General features: G+C 50.7%; 1 protein-coding gene across 2 annotated transcripts in view; it reads right to left on the bottom strand.

Moving 5' to 3' along the window:
- WWC3 (WWC family member 3) overlaps window positions 1–26,526 on the bottom strand; it is a 119,915-nt gene that overhangs the window by 7,942 nt on the left and 85,447 nt on the right. For both annotated transcript variants that reach the window (XM_038586798.1, XM_038586799.1), the window contains 11 exons: window positions 20,837–21,079; window positions 18,133–18,222; window positions 16,565–17,130; window positions 10,975–11,095; window positions 10,129–10,203; window positions 9,242–9,328; window positions 8,004–8,196; window positions 6,766–6,930; window positions 6,259–6,410; window positions 5,591–5,756; window positions 1,873–2,037 (listed from right to left, as the gene is read on the bottom strand). In XM_038586798.1, the coding sequence (XP_038442726.1) occupies window positions 1,873–2,037; window positions 5,591–5,756; window positions 6,259–6,410; window positions 6,766–6,930; window positions 8,004–8,196; window positions 9,242–9,328; window positions 10,129–10,203; window positions 10,975–11,095; window positions 16,565–17,130; window positions 18,133–18,222; window positions 20,837–21,079 (2,023 nt within the window). The remainder of the gene's footprint in view (window positions 1–1,872; window positions 2,038–5,590; window positions 5,757–6,258; window positions 6,411–6,765; window positions 6,931–8,003; window positions 8,197–9,241; window positions 9,329–10,128; window positions 10,204–10,974; window positions 11,096–16,564; window positions 17,131–18,132; window positions 18,223–20,836; window positions 21,080–26,526) is intronic.

The following is a 26,526-nucleotide window of genomic DNA, read 5'->3' as shown; positions in this document are numbered from 1 at the left end:
AGGATTTCCTCCTTCACCACACCCTTCTCACCGAGCAGACCTGAGCCCACTCTGCGGTGGTTTGGCCACAGCCTAAGGAAGGGCCGTGAGGGACGCCTTCGATCTAGTACCTCTAAGCGTCTGGTTAAGCATAAGCCCCCATGGGGCTGCAGCCTGATGGGGCAGAGTGGCCGAGCCTGACCCCGTGTGACCCAGGGTAGCTACAACTGGACATCTTGCTTCTGTGGGAAGAAGCGCAGCAGGTGTTGCAAGTGGCACAGGGGCAGCTTGGGCCACCGGGCCCCAGCATCCTGCTGTTCACTGCCCCCACCCCCCCTGCCCTCTGTAGGGTGAAGGGTTAGCTCTGCTCCAAAGAAGGTTTGGTCCTTGCCCAGCTGCTAGGAAGTGCCCTGTAAACCCCTGGAATGTCCTGCCTAAGTGTCTCTGTTTACCTGGGGACCTTGCGCCAGGCGGCACATTCTCTGCTAACAATGTGATTCCTAGTGGGGGCCTTAGGCCGTCAGCTTGACTTCTGGAGGGGCTGGAGACTAAGGTCAGCCACGCAGGCAATCAGCTCTGCCACTGCGACCAACCTCCCAAAGAACACCCGGTTGGCAACCCTCCGTGCACGCAGCCTCTCCCAGCAGTGACAAGTGACAAGAGAAGAGCCATCTGCACAACTCCACAGGGAGAGAACTTGTGCCAGGTCTCTCCTGAATGCTGCCCTGCATGCCTCTTCCCTCTGCTGACCCTGGTCTGTGTCCTTTCACTGTAATAAACCACAACTGTGAATATAGTGGCTTTGCTGAGTTCCATGAGTCCTAGCAAGTCACTGAACCTGAGCATGGGCTCGGGGACCCCTGAACCATTCTCCCAATGTCTCCTGCACAAGTCTCACGCTGTTTCTCTCTCTCCAATGACTGAACTTCAGCTTTGCCCAAGCAGAGCCAGCTCTTTGGTCATCCCCTTCAGCAGAAGGTGCTTTACTTCAATAAGCCCAGTTCAGAGGTGGGAAGGGTCAAAGGTCTCCTCCATCCAAACAGCCCCATCAGGCCACTGTGCCGTGACCATTCATCCTCCAAATTCCCTTCTCCTTCCTAATCTGTGTTGTCCCTGTCACACCACCACAGCCAGCCAACCTCCGACATGCTGTCCTACCCTCAAGGACCCAGAGGATTGGGTCTCCCTCTCTACCTCTCTCGGGGTTCTCAACATCAGAATCATCTGGATGCTTCCATATGCTCTGATGTCCAGGCTCCACCATGACCAATGACGAATCTCGGGGGTGGAACCCGGGCACCAGCCATTTTGTGAAGCCCTCAGCCCTCCACCCCACACCGTGCTGACTTGACTCCATTGTGCAGTGCGGCCAAGGCTGAGAACCACCGGTGTCTCCTGCCTTCACCCTCGGGGTGATAATTTATGTGGGGGGGGGGGGCAGTCAGAACCCTGCCTCAGTGCCCCGAGCCTTCAAGGCTGCCATCGCCCTGGGACCCTGCTACAGCTACACTGAGACTTCCAACCACTCAGTGGGCTGACTTCCCAATCTCAACTCAACTGAGGATAGATACTCCCTGTTCCAATTTGTTAGCCCTCAGACTGATGTGGAAACGACCCGCCCTGCTTGCCGACCATGAGTTGGGGCACATACACACTGAAAAATCTAGGGAGAGATGTATTAGAATCTTGAAGACATCCAGAGTTAGATATGCGTGGGTGCGGAGGAGTCGGAGCCACAAACCTGACTGCATATCCACACGTGTGGTGCTCATTATCACTACTTGTGAGAACACAAAGGTCTTCTAGCGTGAACAGTAAAAATAAAACAGGACAAAGGGGGGGAGGAAAAAAAAGAAAATGCTCCAGACAAGTGGCAAAGGAATTTCAACTTACTCTGCAAACATACTGGCTTCGTGCTCCAGGAGAGAAGGTCTGTGAACGGACAATCGTGCTACTCCGGACGAAAGGTGACCCGCGGGCCCTGCGGCTGGGCCTCTCCTTCGGAAGACTCGCTACTTCTTCTGGAAAGACATCTTCAGTGTTGGTTTCTTTATCAACCTAGAGAGTAGTTCATTATTACCATTGTTTGTTCTAGAATATGAGCAATAAGCTTCACATGAGCCATCCTAACCTTCTTCTCCCTTGGAGTTCTAGCTGGGATTCACCCTTATGTCCAAAACAAGTTTTGATACTCCTCCTCCCAACACACATGCATCTCCTCCTATAAGAATCTCTTACTTCCCAGTTGTTCATGCTAAAAAAAAAAAAAAAAAACCTTCACGTCACCCTGGATTCTACTCTCTTTCATAGATACCATATCCAGTTCGAGATCAAATCCTACTGGTTCCGGGTTTATGAAGAAGCATGTTTTGACTACTTGTCACCAACCTTCCATTTGGGTGACCATCATCTCATGCCCAATTGGTACAGTAGGCTTCTGACCGGTCTCCCCGATTCCACACCTCCTTCCCCCCTTTAATCTCTCAACTCAGCAACCAGGAAGATCCTGGTAAAGCTGAAGTTAGACCGAGCAATCCCATTCCTAGACATTCACTCCAGAACAATGAAAACAGGTATTCAAACAAATACTTCCATGCAAACATTCACAACATATTATTCACGTAGCCCAAATGGTAAAAGCAGCCCAAATGTCCATGCATGGACGGACAGACGGATGGATGGATGGATACAAAGGGCAGCAGGCCAATCAAGGGAATACTACTCAGCCGTGAAACAGAGTGAAGTTTCCAGAATGGGCAACCCCCTAGGCAGAAAGCAGATGGCTGGTTGCCAGGGCCTGGGGGAGCGGGGTTGGGGAGTGACAGTCTCAATAGGTACAAGGCTTTATTTGGGAGGCGATGGAGATGTTTTGGAACTAGATAGAGTGGTGGTTGCCCACATTGTGAATATGCTAAATGCCTCTGAACTGTTCACTCTGCATATTTCATGTCAAAAAATTTTTTGAGAAAAAGAAAAATCATGGGGCACCTGGGTGACTCAGTCGATTAAGAGTCCAACCCTTGACTTCAGCTCAGGTCATGATCTCAGGGTTGTGAGATCAAGCCCTATGTCAGACTCTGCACTCAGTACGGAATCTGCTTGGGATTCTCTCCCCCCGCCCCGCCCCACCAACACTTGCATGCTAAGGGAGGGAGGGAGGAATCAATGAAAACTTTAAGTCAGATCATGTCAACCAGACCTCAAGACCACCCACCACTTTCTCAATCCTCTCAGAGAAAAGGGAGAGTCTGGAGTGAGCCCTATATGATCTGGTCCTTTCTCTTCCCTCTGTCCTTGGCTCTGACAAACCCCTTGCCCTATGCTGGTCCCACTGCTGTTCTCTCATCAGCCCCCACAACCCCACCTGGGGGCCTGCACTTGCAGCTCCCTGTACCAAAATGTTCTTCCCCAGCCCCGCATATGGCTCCTGACACTCCTGCCTTAAGGCCTCTGCTCAAAAACTGCCTTCTCGGTGAGGCTTCCATGACCTTTTGTTCTTTTTTGTTGTAAAAAAAAAAAAAGGGGGGATCCCTGGGTGGCGCAGCGGCTTGGCGCCTGCCTTTGGCCCAGGGCGCGATCCTGGAGACCCGGGATCGAATCCCACGTCAGGCTCCCGGTGCATGGAGCCTGCTTCTCCCTCTGCCTGTGTCTCTGCCTCTCTCTCTCTCTGTGTGTGACTATCATAAATAAATAAAATTAAAAAAAAAAACTTACATTAACCATTTTTTCAGTGTAGAGTTCAGTAGTGTTAAATATATTCACGTTGTTGTGAAACAGAGCTCTAGAACTTTTATCATCTTCCCAAACTGACTCTGTCCACATTACACAACTCCCCATCCTCCCGCCCCCTAGCCCCTGGTGACCACCTCTGTACTTCCTGTCCATATGAATTTGGATACTCTAGCGACCTCCCGTAGTGGAATCATCCAGTATTCGCTCTTCTGTGGCTGGCTGATTTCACTTAGCACAATGTCGTTAAGGTTTGTCTATGCTGTAGTATGTAAGGCAATTTCCTTTTTTAAGGCTCAATGATATTCCATTGTATGGATAGACCGCAGTTTCCTTATCCATTCATCTGACGATGGGACACTTGGGTTGCTTCTACCTCTAGGTGATCATGAATAGTGCTGCTGTGAACATGGGTGTGCAAATCTCTCTTGGAGACCCTGATGTCAATTCTTTTGGACCTAGATCCAGAAGTGGGACTGCTGGATCATATGGCAGTTCTATCTTTAAGTGTTTGAGGAACCTCCTTACTGTTATCCATGGAGGTTGCACCAGTTTACAATCCCGATCTTTCTAAAATATAAGGGCAAATCTATCTCTCTAGATGTAAACCCCATCTAAAATAATAAATCTTTCTAAAAACGCAAACCCCACTTCCCTACCACCTGATCCTCCAGCAGCCCCTCTTCTCAGGCACTCCTGAACTTTCCTGAGCGACGCTGTGACCTGCCTCCCCCTGGACGGCCAGATTTCCCATTCGCTTTCATCACTGTTGCATCTGCAATGCCTAGCACCCCTCCACCCCCCCCTCACCCCCGCCCATGCAGAGAGAGAATGCAAACATGGCCAAGAATGAACAGCTGGGGAACTCAGGTGAAGGGCATGTGGGTAATTGTTCTATTAGTCTAGCAACTTGTCTGTAGATTAGAAGTGTTTTGAAATTAAAATCAGGGGGTGGGGATGACGACCACACATCGATCTAGCCTCCCACAGTTCCCTCCCCCATTTGAGCCCACGCTTTTAAAGGTCTTAAAATGCTGGCCAACAGCAGACACTGGTGGCCTGGTCCACAGAACAGCTCCCCTAGAGGGGCTGCATGTGTGCAGCATGGGCAGCTGATGCCACCTCTCTCAGGACCCGTGCTGTGGGGGGACAGCAGGGACCATGGTGAGTGCACGTTTCAAAGAGTTGAGCAATTTTGGGACAAAAGGTTCCATAGAGCATTGATTCAGTGTCTCCAGACCTCACGGGCTTCCTTAGGCACGTGTCATGGCAAACGTGACTGATTTCCTCACCAAGGGTACGGCTATGAGCACAGCTAAGATCAGGTGAATGGAAGGGAGCAAAGGGGCACTTCATAGTACTCACCGTCACAAAGGGAGAAAAGAGATTACAAGTGTCCGGGTGATGACAAGTGAACCATCCTGAGCTGTACGGGGCCCTACAGACAGGAGTGGGTCATCACCGCACGACATGGAGGATACGTCTACACCTTCAAGCTGCAGCTATCCTTTCTGTTCCGTTGAGAGTTGACAGACATTTCTATGGCACCTGCTGTGCCCATTTTAAGTGGTTTCTTCACTTCTTTCCCTGGGCTCTCCATGAAATACCGTCGAGGCGATGGCCCCCGGCCCCACAGCACCATCTGTCGTGCACTGCACCTTGCCCACGGCCATGGTCGCGGGGAGTGTCTGCACTAAGCCACACTGTCCTACTCCTGCACTTGAGCCTGTCAGCTTCAGTTTTTTCTCATCCGTGTCCCCACCAATCCCCGTGTGGTTCGCGTAGGGGATATGGGCACACACGCCCCCCCTCCAGGGCAGTGCCCATTGTCGTGCAGCAGAACGTTGGGGGCCCCCGTAAGTCCCCTGACCGTTCCACTTACCTTAAGAGGTGGAGGCTGAAGTTTCTCGAGGCTGTAAGGATCTGCCTGGCCAGCAAACGCATGTCCATGGAGGGGGTCAACGCCGACGCAGCAGGGCTCTGGGTGTGGGGGGCTGGTCTGGGCACAGCTGCTGCAGCCACTGTCGACCGAGTCGGCTTGCCAACTCCTACGGGCAGACATTGCCGAAGCCCACAACATGTGTGTCAAGGTGGTCTTCTGGCCCTTCACCTCTTCTTCCCCAACATTTCCTCCCCAGCTTCCCCTGCCCACCCTGTCTTCTGTTCCTTATCAGGATTTCTTAAGTGAATCTTACTAGTGTGGAGTGGAACAGGTGCTAACAGCTCTCCAGGATTTCATTTCTGTTTTTCCTTTTGTGGACGGTTCCTTTCACTCCTCATCCTGTACATGAATGTTCTGTGTAACCCCTGCTGACTTTGGTAAAAACCCCTTGCCAGAACTCTGGTGTCACGATAATAAAACACACTCTCCGTGAGCATCCTGCCTTCTGGGTGGCCTCGAGTGTGCCCAGCATGTTCCACAGAGGTGTGGGCGAGAAAAGCCACTTGCACTGAAGTCTTCCGCCAGGACTCCAGCTGCCCAGCACTGGGCTGCGACGGCCCCAGAAAGTGCGCTCTGTGTCCCCGATGTGCAGAAGGGCCTCGCCCTACCTCTCAGACACGGCCTCGGCCAGCTCCTCCTTCCGCTCCATCTCCAGGATCTCGTCCTCTGTGTACTCCAGCTTCACCCGCTCCTCGGCCAGCTCACGCTCCACGGCCTGCAGCTGGGCTGTGGTTCTGGCCAGCAGCGCTGTCACCGCATCCTGCGGGGGGACAGGGGTGCTCCTGAGCTGGGTCTGGCCACCCGCCACTGCTCTCCAGTGGCAAGAAGCGCACACACTGCGTACCAGCAGGACATAGCCTGGCCACTTTGTGCAGCTCCAGGGGTTCAAATTTTAAAACCATCAATGTGTCACTGCCGATCACTAGCTCGTCTGCATTAAAACCATTGTTGTGATGCCCACATACCTCAAAACCTCCCACTTCCTTGCCTTCCCTTGAAACCGCCTCTTGGGCACCGCTGTACCCAACACCAAGTGTGCAGAGGCGCTCGGGACAGCTGAAGCCCCAGTGACAGCGGGCGTCGGTGTCAGGAGGGCAGTGGCGCTGTGCACGTACCGTCTTCCCGGCGGTGGCCTGTGCAGGGTCCCCGGCGGCACCCCCCTCCCGCTCACTCTCCCTCGCTCTGGGCGGCCCGCAGCTGCCGAACACCTGCACCGTGTACCAACGCAGCTGCATTTCGCTGGACCCATCATAGTCGGCCAAGTTGATCTGAGCAATGCCCTGCACGAGTGTTAAAAAAAAAAAAAAAGCAGAACAGGCACTGAATGATTCCACCTTAATGACCAACAGGAACTTTGTCGAACACCAGGTCACCCTCCAATCTTAACCAGACAGGGAGAATGTGCCACTGCTATTCAAAGGACCGCAGTAAAGTGAAAGTGGTAGCAGAGGATCTTACTGAGGGAAGCTCTGCGACTGCTGGTTCAGCCCAGCAGGAAAGTGCCAGGAGGGGCACAGGGGCAGAGATGGACAACCTGTGGGAGGGGGGCAGGCTCGGGTCTGCCAAGTGACAAGCTGCAGATTCGCTCTGAGATTTCTAGGGCTTGCTGAACTCCACAATCGAATTCTGCTGCTGAGGGGGGAGACCAAGGGACAAAACTCCAACTGTGCAAAAAGACTATTCTGGCTGCCAAGTCATGGCCCCGGACAGTGCATGGGTGGGCGCACTGAACACAAGCTGCTCATGCTCTTAGTTCTAGGGGTACCAGATAAAATACAGAGCAGCCAGTGAATGGAAGTATAAGTATGTCCCAAATATTGCATGGGACATATATTATTATTTATTGATACTTATATTTAAAAAGAATCCATAGATTTTTTTTGAAATTCACATTTAATTGACTACCTTACATTTTTATTTGCCCAATTTCTCAATCCTACTTAGTTCCCTCACCTGAAAATGGGGGAGATATAGAAGTCTTACAAGTATTAGTCGAGATAATATATTTAAAGTATAACATGCCTGGCAAGACAAATCCTCTTCTGTATTCCCTGCTACAAAGATCACCTAACATGATGACAATTTCTAAGCAGCCTATCATAGGAAAAAGGAAGGGAGGAAGGGGGGAAGAAGGGAGAAGAGGGAGGGAGGAGGGGAAAGAAGGAAGGGAGGGAGAGAGAGAAGAGACAGGCAGAAAGACAAGGCAAAAACAAAGAATGAAAGAAGGACAAAAGATGGAGTGACAAGAATGAAAAACAAAGAAAGACCAGAAGGGGTGGGAGAGACAAAGACTGAGGGGAACACAAAGAAAGGAAGGAGGGACAGGAAATGGGGGGGTAGGTGGGGGACATACCAGCAGTTCTTCTTGCAGCTGCTGATTCACGGAACATACATATAACTGAAGCGACTTCAACGTCAACATGCTCGAATGCACAGGGATTCGGAACATTTCATTAAACACCAGGGGAGCCTGGAATTCCAGAGCCTTAGAGCAGTAAGTGTTCGGTGTGCCAGAGTCGATGGGCGGCAAATAAACGCGGATGTGACTGGAACCAGAAAGAAGGGGGAAAAGACAGAGAGGTGACACGATGACACACACGAACCACACACACGCATACACACACGTGGGTTTCCCTGTTCGGACGTCCGTGGGCAGAATTTTAAAGTCTTTTATTCCAAAGAAAGGTCCTTTTCTCAACTAAGAGGAAGCCCAAACAATTTACATGCCCCTGGAGACTGGGGGGTGGGAGCACTCACAGAGAGAGGCTTAAAAGTCAGTCGTTAGGACTTCGGAAGGACTCAAACAGAGGGCCCGCTTCCAGCAGCCTGTCGGGGAGCCACCTGCACTGACCTCCCCACGGCCTTTGGCTCCCTCTTCAAGCTCCGCCTGCCTCACCTCCAAGACTGTGCGCACCAGCCTGGGGTGCCTGCCCCATCCACCCTCGGCCCCCCAAGACCAACGAGAAGCTCAAACACCGGTGAATGCTGCAAAGTACACCATCGGGGGGAGCAAAGTCCCCGGCGGAGCCCTCAGCCACTCACGAGCGGGTTGCTCCCAGGGCTTTAGAAGCCGAGTTCGCCAAGACTCGCCAAGGGGAGCACCCTTGGCCTTGAAGGGCCCGTCGCCGGGCGCTCCGCCGCCCGCTCAGCGGGACCCCCCGGGCAGCCGTCCGGGCTGCGGGGCTCGCGGGGGTCGCGCCTCCCAGGGCACTGACACGTGCTCCTCCTTCACTCCAACCACGGCCCGGTCCCACCGGGAGCCCTTCCCTCCGGTGCGCAGGAGCAGAGCCGGCGCCACGGCCCAGGGTCTAAACCGAGCGCTGCTGCTCAGCGTGGCTGCGGCACCTACGCAGCCCGGGTGTGTGAACTTCGTCTGCCTCAAATAATAACTGCTCTCTCTTAAAACGTGTAATAATCCTTTCTATTTCAGACATTCCCTGGTATTTTATTACGAATAAACTTTGGAAGTCGGGTTCCAAAACCATCTTTTCTGTCCCCGAGCTGCCGGGCAGGCGGCCCAGGAGCTGCCGTCGTGGGCTGGGGGTGCCCCCCGGGGCCCCGAAGGGAAACGCTGCCGGCAAGCGAGCTTACACTTTGCAGTCTTCCTTCAGGACCAGCCCCGCAAAGTTCTTCAGCTGGAGCACGTTCACGAGAAGACATTCGCTGGCACTGTCGAGCCTAGAGAAGGAGGAGGAGGCGGTCCACACGCTGCACGTGCCCCAGGGCGGAAGGCTCCTCGCCGCCGACCCCCAGCGGTGGCCCTCCACTGGGGGTGCCTGTGCACCCTCCCCCCAGACACGCGCACATCTGGAGGCACTTCTGATGTCGGGACTGGGTGCAGGCGGGAGGCCAGGTGTTACTGGCGCCTACTGAGCGGCAGCCAGGGATGCTGCTCGACATCCTCCAGCGCATAGGTCAGCCCCCAAAGCGAAGGAGGAGCCAGTCCCAGATGGCAATGGTGCCACCTCGACTGGAGTGATAAGTGAGCAAAACAAAGTCGTGGGGACACAAGCATCCTGCCGTGCCAGTCTGGACACTACTGATTACTGCTTTTCACCGAAACTATGATCAGAACCCAAAAAGCTTTGTGTGGCAGCCCACCTGGTTCCTCACTCTGGGCAGGAGGGGACCAGCCTCCTGCTCTGTGCAGTGGCGGACACAGGCGACTCCAGGTGGAATGTGTGGTAACTGCCCAGGGCTTTCTGTGCCCCCCACCTCCATGACGTCACAGCTCCTAGGGAGCTGTGATGCTCAGTGTTGGAGGACAGCAGTGGAGCTGCTCATCCTCATCTCTCCTTCCTGCCACCTGTGTCCCCTCACAGGAGACCCTGAAGTGGTCTGGGGGTGTCCAGGCCCAGAGCAGCACCCAGACCACAGGGGTCCCTGCATCTCTCCCAGCCTGGAAGTGTGAGTCACTGGGTGGGCCCAATCTAGAGGTCATCTCTAGTAACAACAGGGTAGGGCTCTCTTATACTCACAAAAATCCAACGTGGATCTGGGGCCCTTCATTACCACAAATGTCTCCGTGTGTAGACTCTTCAGTATCTTCACTCCTGAACAAACCAGAAAGCCACCGGGGTTATTCCACAGGGAACCGGTCACTGCAGCTTTAGCAGAAGCTCTCTCGTGTTAGGGGCGCTTCTTACCGAGAAGGGCTTTCTTAAGTTGTGACACAAATAAATAGTTTATGTGACTAAAAGGACAAAGCAGGCCCGTCATACCTCAGTGGGCACCTGCCTACAAAGTGCTCTTGTTTTTGAGAAAATAACTTGGGATACTTTTCAAAATCACATGTGCTATTCAGGGCAAGGTTCCAAACTAACTTTTAAACCATCTGTGCTAAGTGAAATGTCTGACAGACACCTGGAAGGAAACAATGACATCAAACATATCAAATCAAGATAAAGTCCAGAATCCCAAAAGCGTTTTATTGTTACAAACGGATTCCTCTAGCTTAGGAAAGAAGAGAAGGAGGGAGAACCTCATTTCTAATGAATGCCCTTTCTAAAAAGGCAGGTCTCTCTTGTACACCGGCTCTCCTTCCCCAGCTCTCATGGGCTTAGGCCTTCAACTGCCCAGGGCCTGCCTGGAGGAAGTCATCCTCGAACCACAGGAGGAGGGCCAACCTCCAGACGTCACACAGAAGCCAGAGGACTTTTCTTCGTGGGTTGCTGAGGTCTGACCTACCAGAGTTGAGAGAAGTCGGGAAAAGATTCTAGCCTTGGTGACACACACAAACCTTCAACATGCAGAAGTCCCAGGATGCATACGTTTTGCGCTTAACAGTAACACTGTGGAAAGTGGGCTTAGGGGTAAGATCTAACCTTTTAGTTGGAGGCTCAAATACCCCGCTATCGCTCGCGAGCGAATAATCCGACAGGCATGCAGACACTCGCCGTGCTCTCCTCTCCAACCTCTTGGCGCTATCTTCTCGAAGGGTCACTGCTACAAACAAGAGACACACCTGGGGTCAGGAGGTGACAGCACAGGAGGCCGGGGACCATGATGCTAAGAAATGAACCTCTAAGTTAGGCCACATACAAGTTACTAAGTGTTTCAGGGACATGCCATTATATATGCATCCATCATATATGCATGCATATGTTTGAATATGTTGCACTCAAAATCTTTTTGAATATTGAAAAACTGATGAAATAGACTTCTGGCTACTTCTTTAAAAGCTCTTTGAACAGTCACAAATCTCTCTTCACCTCCTTAATGAGCACACAGAACAGAATATGAAGGGGGGATGCCCATTTGTATCACACTTTGAAAGAGACCATCACACAGGAAAGACGGGGAAGAGATGTTACCCCGAATGTGGACAGTGCCGGTTACCTAAATGTATGCGAGTGGGGCATGGGGCATTTTTCATTTCCTTCTTTATGCTGCTTAGAATTTCCTGTATTTCATACACTAAACATATACTATATATTTTATCAGAAAAAAACATTTTTTTAAATTATCCAAATAAACCCTAACAAGACACAGTGACTTTCAAGTCAGAGGACCCAGCTGACCCCAGACTCAGCCTTTGGAAACGCTCCTATGATGGTGGTATCCTCCGCAGCAGCCCTGGGGCCAGACTGGCTTCCAAAATTGCTTTCCAGGGGTTAGCAAGCTACTGTTACTAGGCAGCTTATTTTTGCCTTGTATCCCTTCTGATCAAGAACTGAAAATAAGCATCAACATTCTTCCTTTCAGCATTTCATCAACTGTCTCTGTTCTTCCCCGCACAAGTTCCTTCCCACAAAGCCAATAAATGCAGGCATACAATCCTCCCGTGCTAAGCGTGAAGGTGCGCACAGGCGTCTCAACGCTTTCCAGAGCGGCAGGCTTGGTTCGAATACAGAAATTTAACACGGAGCCCCGAACTGAGCCTTACTCTGACATCGCCATGCCTCCCGTTAACAGCGCAGGTCCCTCTGGCCACTTTGCACTTCTCTTTAGCCATCTAAGTTCTGAACGTGAAAACCTGGGCATCTCTGCATACCTATGTTGAGGGAAATGTCCAGTCCAATGATGACCAGCTCGCTCAACTAAACCATTATTCACACACAACAGTTAAATCCGAACACACTAAACAGCATACAGGGCTGTGGTCTTCGGTCTTAACCACCTCAACTGTAGACAAAAGCTGACCTTCCAAAGGTCTGCAATGCCAAGCCTGGGCAGCTACAGGCATCTCCCTGAGGGTCAGGGACCAAAGCTGGCTCCAGTCTAGGGTGGCCGGAGGCAGGGACTCTCAAAGCCCAGCTCTTCTTGTCACTCCTGCCACAAGGGAGGCCCCAACTCCCCCAGCTGGGGACTGCAGGTGGAACTGTTCGTTGCGTGGATCTCTAGCAAACAAAGCTGCTCCCCATCTCCGGCCCTGGCCCTGCTGCTCAGCACGGCTCCTGGGCACAGCCTTGCATTCTCTCAAGGAAATAACACCAAGCAGTGACCCTAAGCACTTCTGGTTCACCCGACGGTACAACCCGCACAGAATGTCTCTCTCATTGCAATGGCAGTCCACGAGGAGAAAAAGGAAATGAAGGAATGAATCCTCACTGCTCCCAGGCTTAGTCCCCGCGCTCACGGAGCAACTGGAAGCAGTTGTTGGAAGGGAGTATGATGAACAGTCGTCCTGGGTGAAGAAAAGCGCACAGCAGATCCCACACTACATCCCCCCGCCGTCTGCTCTCGGGCTTCGAGGTGAGACGGAGCACAGGGACCAATGCCAGTGAAGGCAGGAATAAACAATCTTCCAAACCTGCGTTTTAAAAATCTCTGGCCTTTCCATCACGACAGACAGATATACACACGCTGAGACCTAAGGACATCAACACTGCTTGACGGAAAAAAATATAATGAAAGTCACATTTGGGGCAAAGCTGCCAGCTGGCATACACTAAAATAATGAAAGCCACTGAAGTCTGGGAAAAAATACAGAGGAATAAGTACTGCAAACTTTTAGAAAAGTTCTTATACAACTTTAGTAGCCAGAATAAACATTAATATTGAATTAATAATAATAGTAACTAGTGAGCTACGTTAAAGTACAACTATGCGGTCTGCCCTTCTCGGCCACACCCCCCCATCCTAAACACACTGATTCATTGCACAAAGACGTGCCTGCTGCCTGACCAACGAGGTGAAGGATTCCAAGGTCACTTACAGTGAACGTTTCTGTCGAGCCGCATGAGAAAAGAGATAAAAGAAAAGCACAAAGTGAAAAAACTGCAGAATTTAAGCCAACAATTTTAAACAGAGTATAATAAAAGTATCAGTAAACAGATGAACAAAATCAAGGTTTTCCCAGATTTAGATTAGTGAGTACTGATGGGAAATGAAAATAGGAAAAGATTTCAAATCATGACACATTTGACTTTTTTTTTTTTTTTAAGATTTTATTTTTAAGTAACCTCTACACCCAACGTGGGGCTCGAATTCACAGCCCCGAGATCAAGAGTCGCACGCTCCACCGACTGAGCCAACCAGGCATCCTGACACATTTGGTTTTTAAAATCCCAGAAAGAGGGGCACCTGGGTGGTTCGGCGATTGACTGTCTACATTCCTCTCAGGGCGTGATCCCGGATCCTACGTCGGGCTCCCTGCAGGGAGCCTGCTTCTCCCTCTGTCTGTGTCTCTGCCTCTCTGTGTCTTTCATAAGTAAACAAAATCTTCAAAAAATAAATAAATAAAATCCCAGAAAGATAAAAGTATAGAAAATATTCAAAATGTTCAAGGTTAGAGTGTATTTTCCCACTCTCCCCTCCCACTGTCTGCGTCCTCGGATTGATTTAACACACAATGGAAGGAATTATTCCTAGAGCTGGCTTTGTAGGTTTGGGCAATCTTGAATCTTATCTTAGTAAAATGTCATCTTTCTTTTTTTTTTAATTTTATTTATTTATTCATGATAGACACAGAGAGAAAGAGACAGGCAGAGGGAGAAGCAGGTCCCACACCGGGAGGAGCCCGACGCAGGACTCAATCCCGGGACTCCAAGATCATGCCCCGGGCCAAAGGCAGGCGCTAAACCGCTGAGCCACCCAGGGATCCCAAATGTCATCTTTCTAAAACTCTCCAGAGGTCATACCTGAACTGTCCTCTTCCTCAGGAAACTAGAAAGTCAGAGGGAACTACATGACAGCAGGCATCATAAGCGGGGGGTGGAGTAACATAAGGACTAGAAGGATCTGTGCCAGCTTGTGAAGCTATGAGGACACTAGGCTCAAGCGTTCCCCCAAACGTCAAGAGAGGCAAGAAGTCACCCTGTGTCCATGCCTGAGGCTGGTTTCCCAACCCAGCACTCTGCGAGCACCCTCCACGACCAACGCATTCACTGAGTTAATGACTTCGAGTTGCAAAAGATGGGCACCGAGGGGGCACTTGACGGTGAGCACTGGGTGTCACACTATATGTTGGCAAATCGAACTCCAATAAAAACATATATATATAAAAGAAAAAAAAGAAAAGACCCAAGTCACCGGACAACGTCACACAAGAATTTACCACGAGGTGGCAGTATCTGAACCCAGCATAAAGCAAATACCTCCCCGCGGAAGGAGTCTGAACCATTATCCAGTCAGCCAGAGTGGGAAGAAAAAAGAAATCAGGATCAGAAATCGAGTCAGCCCTTCTCCCTCCCACCCTGCCTTTCCCCAGGCCCCCAGGCCCTGTGTGGACTTTCCGCCTCACGGCACCGATACTCTTGGGTCTCACCTTTTGAAGACAGGCTGGCAGGGAGGCAAGGCAGTGACCACGATCAGCTTAAGCAACAACGGATGTGTAATTTGGGCCCGATTTTGTATTTTCTTTTTTGAATGAAAGGAGTACACAGGGGGGCACTGAACCTGTGATCATGAAGAATGAAGTGAACGAAGGGCACCTGCACAGGTGAATTACAGAAGCAGCAGAGGTGGGAACATGAAAGGTGCGTTCACAAACACACAGGAGACACCCAAATAACAGATGCCAAAAAGCCACGGGACTGCCTCAGGGCCTCCCAGATTTCTGGTTCAGCATGTAGGTGCTAACGGGACTAAGATTCTCTTATACAGATGACAAGCAGTGTGGTTATATACAGAAAAGTCGGGGTAACAGAACGGGGGTGAATGGAAGAGCCATCAAGAGCGCCTTGCTCACGGGCAGGGAAGCCAAGACTCAGCCAAGTCCCAGGCGGTGCTCATGCCCACACAGCTAGCCAGTCAGCAGAGTCTGGGCCTCTAAGCTGCGAGGCTGACACCGTTTCCACCACACCACCCTGGCTGTGTCCTCATGTTTTCTCTCTGGCCCCTGCTGCTGAAGGAGTCCCCGGCACATGAGCAGAGTTTCTCAGCCTCAGCACTACTGCCATTTTGGCTGGGTCAGCCCTCGTGGGGCTGCAGGATGTGGAGCAGCATCCCTGGTGCCCGCACTCCCACCCCCCACCCGCACCAGAGGCCAGGGGCCCCTCCCTACCGCGGCCTTCAGTTGTGACAACCAGCCACTGACAAGCACCTACCAGGGTTCAAAAGCTCCCCTGGTTGAGATCCACTAAGCTATACAAATACCTGGTGTTTGCCTACACAGAATGGCTAAAACCTTTCTGCTGTAAATAACAGCTCAGGAACTCCAGGAATGAGACCTTGCTCTCAATCCTCTCTGGAACCTAAGGAAGTTAAAAGTTGCCACAATTTGGCTCAAGAAATCACATAAGGTCAAGGTACCAGGAGAGTTAGGGTCCGGGCCCCGCCTTGTGCATAAGCCATCAACTGGAATATTCTTTAGGACAAGAGTTCCATTTTCCACATGGGCTACAACCAGACAGGGCCTGGCACCAAGGAGAAGCTGAATTAACACTGACCAGATGGACAAAGTTCACGTTGCTCGATTTGGGGACCACCAGAGAAATCGCTTCGGTAGAAATGACGGATGCTTACCGGCACGTCTTTTGAAATTACACCAATTATTTTCATTCCCATGTTTGATAAACTACACCTTTGACAACTGTAAGGACACAGGATGAAGAGATGAAGTCACAGGGACAGAGGAAGTAGAGATTTCCACCGGCAGACACCGTCCACGTGCTGCTGTTGGGTGGCCCCCACCCTGGAAGGTTCTGGGAGCAGCTGCTGCCCAGGGGAGAGTGCGGTTCTCACCATCGTTTTCATCAATTAGGCATGTTCGGATAATAGGCCGAACACCTGGGAAAAGACGACTGTGCCATTTCCGTGACCTCTCCGGGCCCAGCGTGCAAGCCCCACGAGGAAAGCACGCAGCACACAGGCGGGCATGCTTCCCCACCCTGCCGACAGTCTGAAACCTAAAGCTCACTAGGGAACTGAAGAGCCAGCGGACTTCAGTGCAACGGCCCACGGTCTCTTCCCCGAATCTAAGAGCCTCCTCTTCCCCGGACGGAGGAAACCCCAGGACTTCTCGATACTTACTTGCAGCCGTGGGAGCAGTGGTCACTTGAGGTCCCCGCTCGCGAGGTCCTTCCCCATCCCCGGGGAACCCGTGTGGCTGAAGGGACACCGTGCCTGGCAAGTCTTCATCCCCCAAAGCAGAGGCCTGAGCCCGCAGTCTGTCAAGGGTACCCAGGCCGGGCACCTCGAAAGTGTCCCCCAGTTGGGTCAAGGGCGAGTCGCGGGAGGCCGGAAGGAAAGGCGTGTCCAAGGGGGAGCTCGGGGGGGACAGCGAGGACAGGGAGGAGCGCGAGGACAGAGATGCCAAGGACTGTGGTGTGTCCAGGGAGCGCCTCTGCTTGTGGAAGCCTGAAGGCACCGGGGGATCCAAGAAGGGGGCATCACGCCCCAGGGAGTCGAAGGGGATGAGATCGAAGCGCAGCAGCTGGCCACACTCGGCGTCAGGCTTGTCGTACTGTGGGAGGCCATAGATGTCGGTGAAGCTGACTGAGCTCAAGGACCCCCGGCTGGAGGCCAGCGAGCCCCGGCTGGAGGCCAGGGACCCACGACTGCTCCCCGAAGACACGGTCAGGGTGCTGGCAGACAGGCTGAAACGAGACATACCCCACACTCTTCGACGTGTGGCCTGAAGGCCCATGCTGGAGCCCCACTGTCCCCCACTGCCGAGCTGAGCACCTGGTCTGTTCCAGAGGGAACGACATCCAGCCTCATCCTGCCACCAACCAGAGCACGTCCTTAACCACTCACGAGCACTTCTAAGGCACCATCACTAATATTTCCTTCATTTCCCTCTGAGTGTCAGTAGAGAGTGGTAGGTAACATCAGGGAAACGTGCCTAACATCAAGTTCCAGCTCAAACGCGGACCAGCGAGTACACTGGGTCAAGTGATTTGTCCTCAGGACCGCCCCCCCACTTTGTCACTGGGGGCTGGGAGACCATCATTTCTACCTCAAGGCATTTTTAGGAGGAATGACAAAGAAATAATACATAGAAAGCCCTTCATATTACACTTCACCATACAGTAAGTACTGGAAAACAGAAGCTATTATTGAGCATGCCAATCTTCCGTTAAAAATGTTCCTATCATTTTTTTTTTTAAAACAACAAAATAGAACCATCCATGTGCATGTGGAGATGGATACACACACTTCGGAAGCTGCTAATTCAATCACAGAATCATTGGCCAAACTTGACTTCAGACTCGTTATTCTGCAGCCAACCTGGTTCTCCTCACATTCCCCGGATCCCACATGAGCAGCTCCTCTTAAAAATACAGCGTAGCCCCTTGCCACTGTGTGTGCCAGCACTTCGGGCTCTAAGTGCCGGGAGGAGGGAAACAAGCTAAAGGGGATGATGAAGTTCACGGACACGTCATTATAACGTGGTAATTCAGTACAGTTTCCTCTTCTAAAGCCACCTACCTTCCGAGGGGCGCCCGGATGGCTCAGCGGGTTAAGCGTCTGACTCCTGATTTCGGCTCAGGTCCTGATCTCAGGGTGGTGAGATCGCGGAGCCTGCTTGAGATCCTCTCTCTCCCTCTGCCCCTCCTCCCCTCAAAATCAGAATCAAAATAAAGAAAGTTACCCACCTTTTTAACTGGGACTGGAGATAGGACGCGAGGCGGGTGGCTTCTTCCAGCTGCATAAGGAGGCAATTTCTTTTTTCCTGAAGCAGAATCCTGTAGGTAAGAAAACAGGCCATTGGTGGATTTCAAAAATAGTGAGTTTATAATCTTCCCAATCAGAAATTCAACTGTAAATTCCCCCAAATGATTTAGGTTTCAACGACTAAGTTCTAATAACCACATCTGGGTCACAGACACCAAGATAACAGAGGCTGTTTCATCTTGCTTGAAACTGTGCCCCCAGCACCCTGTACAGTGCCTGAGCCACTGCAGGAGCTCCACAGATGGGGGGATGTGAACGGATGGGGTGGGGGGAAGGACAGGTGTGTGAACAGACAGAAGGGATGAGAGGCTAGACTAAAAGATGGACTCAGACACAGAGCAACACAGCAATCTACTGGAATTTCTTAGAACAAATCAGAGTCCCTCACTTAAGCCCTGCTCTGGGCAAAAATGCATGCAATTCTAAAATCCATAGAATTAAGATTAGATACAAATAAAACAGCAACTGTCACAGGGTTGAAGGTAATTTTTTTTCTTCTTTCCACTTTCTTCTTTCTTATTTCTGAAATGAACTTTCTCCACTGCACTAAGTCCACTGCGTAGAACAGAGCCCGACGCTACATGTGCTCAACAGTTACTGAATGAATATGCTTGCCTCACAACAAAACAGTCCTTATTTATAAATCAAACGATGGCATTTACTGTGTGACTGCGTGGGCACCCTTAAGACAGGTGCTCTGTCCTTTGACAGGGGAAAGGCTTTATGCTGTCCCAACCCCCAGTGACACTCACTACCCCAGCGCAGACTTCCTACCTCACAACGAGGGCCCTGAGCCAAGACAGGCAGACTGGCCAAGCGGCTGGCACATCTCAGTCCTAAGACACCGACCTTCCTCACTTTGTCCTGGCTCCACACCGGGTCTAAGGCCCCCTAGTCTTCCCAGGGAAAGCCTCCTGCCTCAGGGGCCCGTGCCGGTTAGCGGCAGATCCGGAGGACACACGTGGGCCAAATCAGTCCCAGGAGAGGGCTCTACAACACAGGACTCAGCTCCTGGGCTGGTCCCACAAGAGACTCCCTCAGCTGCACGAGCCTGGCGGGCCCAGTTTCTAAACCTGGGCATCAAGGGTAACATCAGCTCCGTGGGGGTCCGTAGATTTGTATTCTGGGACCCCAGCACTCATGTGGGCTAGCATTTCCATGTGGCGAGGGCAAAAACAGTCAAGGGTGCATGAGTGTGGGGTCCTGAGAAGCAGGTGGCATTCATGGGACAGACTCCACCCCCCCTTAAGAGAACCAACCCAATGAACTCCCAGCCCCTCCTACCCAGCACACACACAACAGAATACCAAGGGCACAGAAGCACAGATGAAAACTTCAGTTCACAGCCCCTTTCAGACTCAAAACTCCCTGTTTGAGTGAAGTGACGGGGCACATGATCATGTTAAGCAAACTAAAATTCACTCTACCTATTCCGATGAGCTGGGCTCTGCAAATACCACTTCCCGCCAATACAGACATCAGCCACTAATGTCCCACACAGACCTCTATTAACGATGAATATCAAGCATCGATAGCCCCCATCACATACTGAGAACAAACAGGTGATTAGATAACAGGTATCAGGGCATCTGTATGGATGAAATAATTCAGGTGACCATTAAACTGTATGTACAGAATGCTCATACAGATTCAGCGTGTGGTCCTTTAACACACTGGATTTTGGGCAGCCCGGGTGGCTCAGCGGTTTAGTGCCGCCTTTAGCCCAGGGAGTGATCCTGGAGACCCGGGATCGAGTCCCGCGTCGGGCTCCCTGCGTGGACCCTGCTTCTCCCTCTGCCTGTGTCTCTGACTCTCTCTCTCTCTCTCTCTGTCTCATGAATAAATAAATAAAATCTTTAAATAAAAAAAAAGCCACACTGGATTTTAAGGTCCAGTAGATTATCAAATGCCGGGGAGTAGGGTGCTTTCCAAAGCTCAGCTGATACCCACAGATAAACTTCTGGCAGCTGTGAAATGTGCAAAGCCGGCCCAGCCTGCGACACAGCCCCTGATCATGCGTGGCGAGTGGAAGCCGGGAGCCGGGCACACACCGGGCTGAGCACAAGGGCTCGGGATGCTAGGCCAGCTTCACACCCTCGGCGCCAGCAAAGCACCCAGCACAGACTGAGGAGAGGCACATCTGAGACCGGCCACATGCCAGGCTGCCGGCTTCCTGCTGCAACAGAGAGCGTAGATTTTCCTGGTGGAAACCTAAGTCGCAAGCCACGGGGCTCCATCTCCGTGCCAGCGCCTGCCTCCCACCCTCCTGCTGCCAAACCCCATCTGTCCAGGCCGCTGGCGGGCAGACAAGGGGAAAGCACTCCGGTAGTGGGAAGGGGCGGGGGCTGAGCCGGGGGCTCCCATCTTCCCGCCCTTCATCCCCTCCTGCTTCTGAACACGAGCCCAGGACCAAGCTGGCACCACCCGCAGAAGAGAGGGAGCACGTTCCCTGCACCTCCTGCCTTCCCGCTACTTGGCAAGAAAACACAGCAGGCGGTAGATCCCTGAGTACCAACACTCAGGACCGATCCTGCCCAGTGCAAGTTCTCCAATTTGGCTTTTCCACCTGGTTCTTCACTCGGAGCTGAGGCCTGCATGCTCCCAAAACCGCGGGAGCCAGCGCACCTTTCCGTGGCGCCCTGCACAGATGTGGCCCGGGCCCGCTGGATCTCCTCCTCCAGGCGCCTCCTCTCCTCCTCCAGCCGGGCCACGTCTTCCACCGGCCTTCTCTGCTGAATGATGAGCTGTAGCTCTTGGAGCAGGGCTTCCTTCTCCTTGATGAGCTGCAGCCGGTCCCTGTCGGCCTCGGCCAGACCCGGCCAGGACTCGTTATCAAGCTGGGCCAGCTGCTGCTGGATAGTCGAGACTCTGCAAGAGATGGGCCCAGAAAAGTCCGTGAGGTCAAAATACACCTTCACACCTTCTCAACACCATCACACTGAGTCTAGAAACTCACTCTGCTAAGTAAATACTGACATTATTGCACCGAGTGACCCTTAAATGACAAAAACAAAGCATTGGGAAATTGCGGGTAATAAAGAGAGTGTGGAGGTCCTCTGCATAACCTCCCTGGCCTAGGAGATCAGGGAGGGCAGGAAGCATGGCATGCTCGTGTCAAAGCACTGATGAAAAGGCTGACATCCTCCCACGGCCGTGCACTGTGCTGTCTCAGACCCGAGCCCTGCTGCACGGCACCGACCCAGGGCAGGTGGAACCAGCTCCTCTCCCTGCGGCTCCCATCGTCAGTAGCTTAACACGGTGCTGGATGTGCTAGAGACGCTTCTGGCTTCCCGCCTGCACTGCCGCGCCTCACCGCCCACACCACCTGGACACGACGGGAGAGACACCCCCCCCCCCAAGTCCGGCGCTCCCGTCTTCCAGCTCGGTGGGCCCTTTCCGGCACCAGGGACCTTGAGCATGGGGACATTTGGAACACCTCGCAGAGAGCACACACTCAGCAAGAGCCAAACGCACGAACTGGGAGCAAACACAGCAGCAAATACACAAAAGCATGAGAGTCGGCTCCGCTAAGCGTGCCCGCGGCATGAGCTCAGCAGGGGCGTGCAAACCAGCCAGCCTCGCTAAATGTATCAGCACAACCATCCTCCAGGTGTCAAATACGGGCTCTGGGGTCACTTTCCACGTGCCTAGGTCTCCGCGTGCTTGCTTGGTGCACACACTGCATCGCTTTGCGTCCTGAGCTGTTGCTGAACACAGGTGAAATGAGATGGAAGTGGCTCATGTTTTCAGAGCACCCTTTCACAGGCAGAGGAGAAGGATTTCCGCCCCTCAAGTTTAAGCGAGGCTAAATACGAGGGCTATCTGTTTTCAGACAAACGAGGGATGCTGGACTCGCCCTGACCCCGGTGCTGTGGATGGCAGATGTTGGCATACATGCCCAAAAAATAAAATCCAGAGACTTCTCTGAGGTCACAGAGAGTTGTGAAGACAGCGAAGGGGCAGGGGCACATGGCCCTGTATCCTCTAAGGCAGCGACTCTCCAAGTGGGGTCCCTGAGCGGCAGCCTTGGCATTAGTGGGAGCTTTGTGACAAATGGAAACCTCAGGTGCCACCCGAAGGCTGTTGCATGTGACACTCTGGGGATGGGGGTGGGCAATCCGGGCTTTAACAAGTCCTCCAGGTACTTCTGATGCTTAAGTCTGAAAACCTTCTGCTTTCAGGCAGCCCAGCCTGGTCTGGAGCATCCTAATTGGCCATGCAGCTCTTAGGGGCTTGCATTAGGTTCCACTGTAATGATCCTCACTAAAATAGGAATGGCAGGAGGGCTCCTGACACTACCCTGTCCCCTGCCCAGGGCACACAAACTAATCAAAGCTGGCATCCCACCTGCTAGGTCCAGACCTCAGAATCCTTCCTTGTGCTCCCTTGCAGATACCGCCTATCAACTGCTGTCAGTCCTCATGTTAAAGCCCGTTGGCCAGCCCTGCACCAGCTCAGGCTCCTCTTGAGCTAGACATGAGCCTGGGGACTACCCAGCCTGGCTGGAGGGCTGGGTAAGACACCTTCAGATACCAAACCAATAAAACAATAACAAAAACAATAACACACACACACACACACATACACACACACACATACACACACACAAAAAGAGTAGGGGTGTCTGGTGGCTCAAACATCTGCCTTTGGCTCAGGTCATGATCTTAGGGTCCTGGGATGGAGCCCCACATCACATCAGGCTCCCTGCTCAGCAGGGAGTCTGCTTCTCTCTTTCCCTCTGCCCCCCTCCTCCCTCCCTGTGCTCTCTCTTTCTCTCTCTCTCAAAAAAAAAAAATCTTTTTTTAAAAAGAGTATACAAGTTATAGTTTAAACATGCACATTTTACTCAAGTCCAATTCCCTAAGAAGGTAAAGAAAATAGCTGAACGTCAGTAGCTTTATTAGGCAAGTTCTTTCCCAACTTAAAACTAATTTCCTGAAAATGTGTTGGAAAATGGTGCCAAATCATGTCACTGAAAAATACTACTGGCAGAGGCAGCTGACCAGGGCTAGGAATCCAACCAGGCTCAAGCATCCATCTATGTCTAATTAGTGTAATGAAAATTTATGGCAGTCATATAACTGAAGCCCAAGGAAAATATACTCCAAGTCGTCCCATAAATAAGTTAGTGCCAAATCAGACATTATACCCAATGAAATTTCTGGAACATTCTACTGGAGATCAAGACAAGCCAAAAGTAAGGAATAAATATGAAAGAGATGAACAAACCTAAGCAAATCCATTGTGTCCTCATAATTTTTCATTTAATTTATCTGATCAATCCTCAAGAAAGTCTCTCTGAACCCAGCTAAAGTTAGCCATATGGAGCATCTGGGTGGCTAGGTTGGTTAAGCATCTGCCTTCGGCTCAGGTCATGATCTCGGGGTTCTGGGATTGAGCCCTGCATCAGGCTCCCTGCTCAGTGGGGAGTCTGCTTCTCCCTCTGCCCCTTCCTCCACTCATGCTTTCTTTCACATGCTCTTTCTCAAAATAAATAAATAAATAAAATCTTTATACAAAAAAATAAAGTTAGCCATTATTACTTGGTAACATATACTAATTCTCACATATATATATACTACAAGCACACACATTTGAAAAAGCACTCCCTTTGAGTTTTCTGAGGTGTACATGGAAGGTGATCCAGATTCCATGTGCGCGGACCAGGTGTGTCAGCTGCTGCTCTACAAGCATTCAAGTTGCTGAGGGCGGCAGGAGCTCCAACCCTAGATAATCCTACTCTATCCAGGCAAATCTCAAGTAATATCCACTATCAGAAAAAAGAATGAAGGAAGGAAAGAATTAAAAGCGGGAAGAGAGGCAAAGGGCAAACTTCTTCAAAAGGTCTGTCCAACAAAGGTAAAGAGAAATAGTACTGGGGCCGAAGTGAAGCACAGTACTGTGACTTTGTACAGCTTACAAGGGAAACATGCACAGACACAGGGCAAGGGACAACCTCTGTAGCAGAAACAAAATCTGGATGAAGTTGACGTCATGCGACCCATCTGGAAAAGTTGTTTGAGCTGCGCTAAACACGAGGCGAGCATGTCTACGCTTAAGACAAGTGCTTTTTAAAATAATTAAATTGCACAATGATGCAAATGATTGCATGGTCATCTCCGAGCTAGCTATGAATCTAGAAGAATACCGATATATATTGCCAAGTGCCATTTTTTCCCCTATATCCAAACTCCAGACGCAGACATCTGGGGCCTGCTCTCAGCCAGGTTGAGAGTGTGGCACATATGTCTCGCCTGTCTGCACTGGAAGCCAAAAGCTCTCGAAGGATTCCTTCGATGATTTCTTGTGCACTCACCAAGGGACAGACAAGACGGCTTTACCTCTGACGCAGTATGCCTCGTCTACTGTGCTGCTGGCCTAGAAACAAGCCATCTGCGAGGAGTATGCTTCGTGCATTAGGTTTACTGGAGGGAACAGACTTGGCACCTAAGGCTAAGTAAGCACAGACGTAGAGGTACAGCGCCCCTTCTTCTACATCCACACCACACAGCTGAGCCGAAGGCCGGAGCCCCACTCTGGCAAGTACTATTTTTCTAATTCTGCACAATATGAGAAAAACAATCTCTAGAAAGCCTCCCCCACCCCACTGCCCACTGAAATATCATTTGGGTGAAATTAAATACATGAAAGCAAAGCAAGGTCATGATTAAAGTTTGCAAAAAAGAAACTTTCCCAAGGTCATTTTTAAAGAAAACTGAGAGCAACTTAAAATTGGTGAGGGCTTTTTTTTTTTTTCCTATTAGTCAACTTTAATCTGTATTGATATTAATTTTTGATAGGTAATACATTTTATGGCCGATATATAATCTCTCACAAATGCCTTTAAAAGCTTTAAAATATATGTCCCTGTGCTCAGGATAGAGAAGAAATGAGAGCAAACCCTCATTCAAGCATTCAGGTTTCATATTTATTATGTGATCTCCAAATTCTGTTCCTTGAACAGGTCTAATGCAGACAGAAATAAAATATGAATTATTTTTCCCTATTTTTCCCTGAACACGTTTTCTATTATAAACCAGGCACCATTAAACCATGAATGGAAACCTGCATTTATGCTGCAAAAGCTTCTGCGCCCCTCACAATTCACATGGAAATCCTAAATGTGATTTGCATTTTTATTTTTAGAAATGCACTTTTAATATAACACTTTTGAGGTATATTTTATATATCCAACATAATCCTTAATTATTGGAATTTATACCTAAATTCTGCAGCCTACTATATTTTTGCAAGTTCCTAAAATACGGTTGTTTTCTGGAAGAGAGACCAAACTCCAGGCAAGCCATGGTCCCATCTGGTTATGGGACATGACGGACCCCAATGCCACATTCCAGGGCAGGGAGTCAGCTTAGAAACTTGTGCCTTCAGATTTTAATCTCAGCTACAGATTTGATACTTTGTATGTTTTCTCTCCTGAGTTTTCTTTTTGCAAAAACCCATGTAAGTGAAAAGCAAAAGTTCAAGAAAATCTCAGCTGAGATCTAGGCCAGATAGATAAAAATCACTGCAGCTGATTGAATTAAATATCAATAAACTGGTGTCCATTTGGCTCAGCTCTCTATCCTAAAGGAAAATTCGAGAAGTCTGAATCTAGAATATGTGGTGTAGGCAGGATCTACTAACACCCCCAAACCTCTCCCTGCCCTCATGCCGTGTCCCCTTTGAGCATCCAGAGCTTTAGAGAGTGACTTCTTTAAATGAAAAGGACACCTGCAGGGTTCTTTCTCTTGGCCTGAGTGGGGAAGGAGGAGCAACAGGGCCTAGGATGCTTTCCCGTGTTTGCCCCAGGCTGTGCCTCACCCCCAAACCCAGATCCACAGTCACTGGAGAGATGCAGGAAAACACCAAGCGACTGATCCAATTCGACTGGAATCCTAACACTACAGTGATTCCTGACAACAGACGAACAGCAGGACCCATCCCGGCAACAAACACTAAGACACAGAGAAACTGGATGGGCCAAATGTTTTGTTCCTATCTGTGCTGTGAGGGTTTCTATGGAAACAGCTACAGTTTGTGCACAGTTCTGGAACAAGAGCTCTTAGGTTTAAAATAAGGAACTGTCTGCATCACTGAAATTACTTCAAGACTTGTTCCTCCAAGCTGGCTTTGAAAAATAAAATTCTACAACTTTTAACCAATAATGTGAAAATACCCCTATCATAAGATCTGCCTTGAGAATCCAAAGTGATGTTCCCAAAGGGAAACAAAGAAGCAGTTGTTTGGGTACATTTCACATGACCCTGAGTTGAAAACATGAAACTAATCACCATGATAGTTGTGGTTTGGTCCAG

The sequence above is a fragment of the Canis lupus genome, chromosome X, assembly GCF_011100685.1.
Source record: "Canis lupus familiaris isolate Mischka breed German Shepherd chromosome X, alternate assembly UU_Cfam_GSD_1.0, whole genome shotgun sequence".
Taxonomy (NCBI): Eukaryota; Metazoa; Chordata; class Mammalia; order Carnivora; family Canidae; genus Canis; species Canis lupus.
Note: the sequence above shows the minus strand (reverse complement) of the source record. Positions and strands in the feature narration are given on the sequence as shown.